The sequence below is a fragment of the Aristolochia californica genome, unplaced genomic scaffold, assembly GCF_029961685.1.
Source record: "Aristolochia californica isolate CCGP_79_NKW_82.1479 unplaced genomic scaffold, dmAriCali1.0.hap1 SCAF_2, whole genome shotgun sequence".
Lineage (NCBI taxonomy): Eukaryota > Viridiplantae > Streptophyta > Magnoliopsida > Piperales > Aristolochiaceae > Aristolochia > Aristolochia californica.
In genome coordinates, this window is record NW_027181881.1 from 35,443,977 (window position 1) to 35,449,434 (window position 5,458).

The following is a 5,458-nucleotide window of genomic DNA, read 5'->3' on the forward strand; positions in this document are numbered from 1 at the left end:
CACATCCCCTCAAATCCAGTCTTCCATAAGAGGACAAAGCATATAGAAATAGACTACTACTTCATACGAGAAAATTCACTGCCTGCATCTTATCTCTCCAGCATGTATCTTCATAGAACTAGGTTCCAGACATTCTCACTAAACCAGTCACTCACAAAATTTTGTCCAACATTTGTAGCAAGCTGGGCATCAACGATGTTTTCTCACTCCCAACTTGAGGGGGAGTGTTACAATGTGGGACCCACCATGGCCCCACAAGCTGGTAGGACCCACCATGAACTCAAAAGGCTTTTAGCAAGTCTTTGACCTTTTCATGTTGCTTAGAAAGCCAAGTACTTAACCCAAGACCATAACATCACACCCACCTTCCTGAGCCGACGACCACGACAACCACACTCTAGTGGCGACCACACTCTAGTGACGACCCACTCTAGTTTCTGCTAGGTCGCCTCCTTCGCTCAGGACTCTCACTTTCGAACTCGCGACGTAGCGCCAACTCTGATACTAAATGTTAAGCACCTAGCCAATACTACCCAAAAGACCGGCCTATTAGGAGCAGAAGGCATATGTACTTAACCCAGTACCATAACATCACACCCACCTTCACGAGCCAATGACCATGGCGACGCAACGACACTGGCCCGACTGCGATAATACCTAGACGCGACCTACCAGTATTTTAATCCAGCCTTTGCGCCCGTGCAACGACATTGGCCTGACCCAGGGCTTATCACAAAGACCTACCAGTATTTTAATATAGCCTTTGCGTGTTCCGCGATGTGGGAGCCCGCTCTGATACCAAATGTTAAGCACCTAGCCAATACTACCCAAAAGACCGGCCTGGTAGGAGCAAAAGACATAGGTAATTAGCCCATGACCACAACACTCTAGCTAAGAGATAAGGAACATGTGTTGGAATTAAGTAGAAGACTTGAAGATCAAGTGAGACCCACAAAGATACCATGAGCTGGTATTTCTATCTACATGAGCTGGAAGATCATGTGGGACCCACAAGATAAGACTAAGAGCTGTCTCTCTAGCTTGATTCATGTCCTTAAAGAAGGTGTTTGTAGTTAAGTTAACTTAGTCTCTTAAATAGATAATGTAATCTTTTCATGATAGACTTATTTTGGAGAGTTCTAGTTGGAATGTAATTAGGAGTCCTAAAATTACTTGTACATGGACTCTATCACCTCCTCGACTATAAATAGAGATGATTGTAACTCGGAATTCATCAAGCAAGTTTCTTTTTTTTTTTCTTCTCTCTCATGTGAAGTGTTATCTCTCTACTCTCTTTTATTTTCCTTCTCTTCTCTATCTACCTGAGAGCTCTTCTCTTTTTCATTTTTTTGTTTCTCTCTCCCCTTGCTCGAGGTATTATTCATGGGATCCTAAATTCAACAACTAAGAAATACCAAAATTTGTACTCTACATCTTACCTTTTTTGCTTTGAGTTCACTGAGGTTCATCTTCTTAGAGAGAGCTCCTGACCCAGATCCATCATTGATCTCCTGCAATCCATTTTGGTTCTCACTAGAAGTATTTTCGACATCAAATATAGCAATATCGTCGGGATGGATCAAAGTCAATTAAGATGAATCAAAGTTGGTCTTCTTTTGATCTGTTTCTAGAATTAACAAAGCCACAAGAAAAGAGGCAAAGAGAGTAAAAATGAAAGCTTTTGTTTCACAGAAGGAAGAGACACTTAAAGAAAGCCGCATCTTAGAGATTTATTGAGAAAAAGACTCAAAGAATGAAAGGACGCATGCATTGGAATCTTGTAAATATAGGGAGGAGGAGACCCTCATCTCGTCATTAGTTTTATGGATTGTCATAGTGACCTCTGTGTTAAGTTCTAGAGCCTAATTGACGCCCTACGCTCGATCTATGATACATTAATTTTTATTTTATTAAGGCCAGTTTGGAAATTTCACTCTTGTAATGCAGTTGCCCTAATTTTCTCTTTATAATCTAGGGGAGCCACTATTAGGCTTTTGATCATCTTATACCGAGGAGCCTCTCAAGTTGCAGCTCGAGAGGTTAAAAAAAAACACCTGTAAGTACGCGATTTCTCTTGTCAAGTATTTCATCTTCATAGTGGATTACTAGAGCGGCAGAACTACGGAACGGCAGAAGACAGGACGTAGTCTCACCTTGAGGCGAACATGTATAAATCTTGTTGTGCTTTTTCGTGCTTGTGATTTCCCTTCTTCTATATTTATTATTATTGCTCTCATTAGTTTGGAATTAGGGCATCTAATTCCAAACAAGTGGTATCAGAGTTTTGGTTTGTGATTGAGAGCAATGGCTAGCAGAGAAGGATCGACACTAGGGTTCAACAAGTTTGATTGTATGGATTTTGCGTTCTGGAGGATGCAAATTGAAGATTATTTGTACAGTAAAAAGGAATACGCACTACTTTTGGATATAAAACCAGAAGGTATGAAAGATGATGAGTAAAATCTCCTTGATAGACAGGTGTTGGGATTAGTCCGATGAACACTATTGAAGAACGTTGCTCACAATGTGGCATCGAAGAAAACCACAATGGGGATGATGAAGATTCTGTCAAACATGTATGAGAAGCCTTCTGCAAATAATAAGGTACATCTCATGAAAAAAACTATTTAATTTAAAGATGACAGAAAATACATCAGCTACATCACATTTGAATGAGTTTAGCACGATTGTCAATCAATTGACATTTGTTCAAATTAAATTTGATGATGAAGCTTGTGCTTTAATTCTTTTGGCATCTTTGCCAAATTGTTGGGAGCCTATGAGGGCTACGGGCAACAACTTTGTAGCCAACGGGAAGTTGATCTTTAATGATGTTCGGGATACCATTCTCATGAAGGAAGTTCGTAGAAAGGACTCCGGAGAATCGTTGACATCTACTTATGCCCTAAGTTTCGATACTAGAGGCGGTAACTTTGAGAGGAATTCCAACAAGGGCAATGGTAGAGGGAAGTCAAGGAATGGTAGAAGCAAGTCCAAATTCGGAAGGAATGTGGAATGCTGGAATTGTGTCTTGTCACATAAAGAAGAACTATAGAGCACCGAAGAAGGATGAAAAGAAAAATGATGTTGCAAATGATGTGACTGAAAAGGTACAAGTTGTTTTACTCTTGTCGGTTGATAGCCCTATTGACTCTTCTATGTTAGATTTAGGAACTTCTTTTCACACCACCGCACATCGTGAGATCATCGAGAATTATATTGATGAGGATCACGAGAAGGTGTATCTTGCTGATGGAGAACCCTTGGATATTTTTGTTATGGACTCATTAGGGGTTTATTTCCAATTTTATTCATTAGGGGTTTATTTGTAATTTCTATTCATTAGGGGTTTATTTGTAATTTTTAGAACTTATGGCCTTTGACATGTTTTCCCTAACTCCCTATATAGGGACGTGAGATGAATGAAGAAAGTAAGTAATGAGAAAATTATATTTTACAAGTCTGATTCTCCCTCAGACACCATAGGGTCCTTCTATTATTGAAGTATAAGTCACTCGATCTGGAATCAACCCTTTCCTTTGCATTTCTTTAAATAGAAGCTCGGCCTCCATGGCGTTGACTTCTTGACATAATCCATAGATGACTGTGCTGTAAGTGTGATGGTTTGGTAGGCAATTGTGCTTCATCATCTCATCAACCACTTTAAATGCAAGACTGGTGGCCCCACTCTTACACAACCCATTTATCAAAGTTGTATAGGTTACAACAGTGGGGAATAAACCCTGTGCTGCAATTTTTGTACAGAGCTTTTCTGCTTCTGGTAACCTATTCTGTGTGCAAAATCCATTAAATATCCCATTATATGTACGCACATTAGGTCTACAACTAATCTCCTTGATCTTGTCCAACAACGATAGTGCTAGGCCTATCACCTCCCTCTTGCAACATCCATGTATTAAGGTAGTACAACTGACCTTATTTGGATTTAATCCACATGCTGCCATTTTATTGAACATATCTAAAGCCACATGCAACGTACCCATTTTGAAGAATCCACAAATTAGTTCTGTAAATGTCCACTCATCCAGTGCACATCCATTCTCTTGCATGAAATTCAGCAATCTCATTGCATTGTTCAGATTTCCCAATTTGCAATCACATACTTCCTTGAGACGACAAGCCTCACAGAGGGATGTGAGAGGAAGTGTATAGGTAGAAGCCGTTGGACCAAGGCCCTTCTCCACCATTTCCTTGATGAGATCCAGTGCTTCATCAATTGTCCCAACATTGCAAAGACCATGAATCAAACACGAATAAGTAATAGAGTTGGGCTAAGTACCTGCCTTGACCCTTCTATCAAAAACCAGAGAAGCCGAATCGAAGGTGCCGGTTTGACAATGCCTCGCGATTGCGTGGATGAGGTTGCCCCACTGGATTGTCGAGAAGGAGATGGAACTGATAGCTGGCCTGAATCCAATTCCCCCCGAAATTTTTTGCTAAGCCACGCACACCCAATTTGGAAGTTGGGTTCCCTCGGTGCTGTCAAGAGGGGAATGTGAGTGGGAGGTGATGGTCGGAAGTCACCTCCCACCGGACAAGTTTTTGACGACGCTTCCTCATTTTCTGGTGGACTCTTGTGGCTGCCGGTGCTGGTAGATTGTCGGTGACAGAGGAGGGAGGGTCAAATTGATTCGTTGTGACTGAGGCAGATGGGAATACTTCCGTCTGCTGTGCGAGAAGAGGTGCTGCCGTCCGTGAGAAGGGGATTTGGGACGTCGAACCCAAATCAGCCTGTATCGACAGGATTTGGGCAGAAATATCTTTCTATTTCTCAAAATCTGGGTCCCCGTCTTTTGATTTCGGGAGTTCGGGAAGCATTTCTGAGTCTGCAATCCGCCAGACTGGAAGCGTTCGTTGTGCAGGAAGAGTTATGGCTTCCCGAGAGACAGGGGTGGGGAAAACCCCCTCCGGTGTGCATGATTTAGGGTCGCCGCCGTCTGGTGTCAAAATTTGGGGGAGCTTTTCCATGACCCAGAGCTCTTGAATGGTCATTTTGGCCCATGAAGGTTGTGCTGGGCGCAGAAGAGCCCTAGGTGGGGGCGGGGTATGATGGCGCAAAAGTGGTGGAGGTTGTGTTGGGCGCAGTGGAGCCCTAGGTGGGGGCGGGGTTTGATGGCGCAGAAGTGGTTGGGTTGGGATGGGGGGGAAATGGTGGTGCTCGGCCAGAAGAGTGGAACTGCCCGGCGGCGTCTAACCACGACCCATTTCCTCATCCAGTAGCCGTTTGATCCGCTGTAACATGTCCTTCATGGCATACATGTCCGTCTTGATTTCCTCCATGGCCTGCTGCTGTTTCTCCATAACTGGACGTTGTTCCACCAAATGTCGACGCAAATCCTCCCAGGAAAACGAATTGCCACGGTTGGTCCGCTCTGATACCAAGCTGTTAGGTTCTTCCCTTGCCATGGATCGAGTCACCCTTCTTTCCTCTCTTCCC

General features: G+C 43.0%; 1 protein-coding gene across 1 annotated transcript; it reads right to left on the reverse strand.

Moving 5' to 3' along the window:
* Positions 1 to 3,473: 3,473 nt before the first annotated feature.
* On the reverse strand, positions 3,474 to 4,208 carry LOC137955007 (pentatricopeptide repeat-containing protein At5g39710-like). Its single transcript, XM_068801894.1, has one exon. It carries the CDS (start codon positions 4,206 to 4,208, stop codon positions 3,474 to 3,476), a length of 735 nt encoding a protein of 244 aa, XP_068657995.1.
* Positions 4,209 to 5,458: the final 1,250 nt, after the last annotated feature.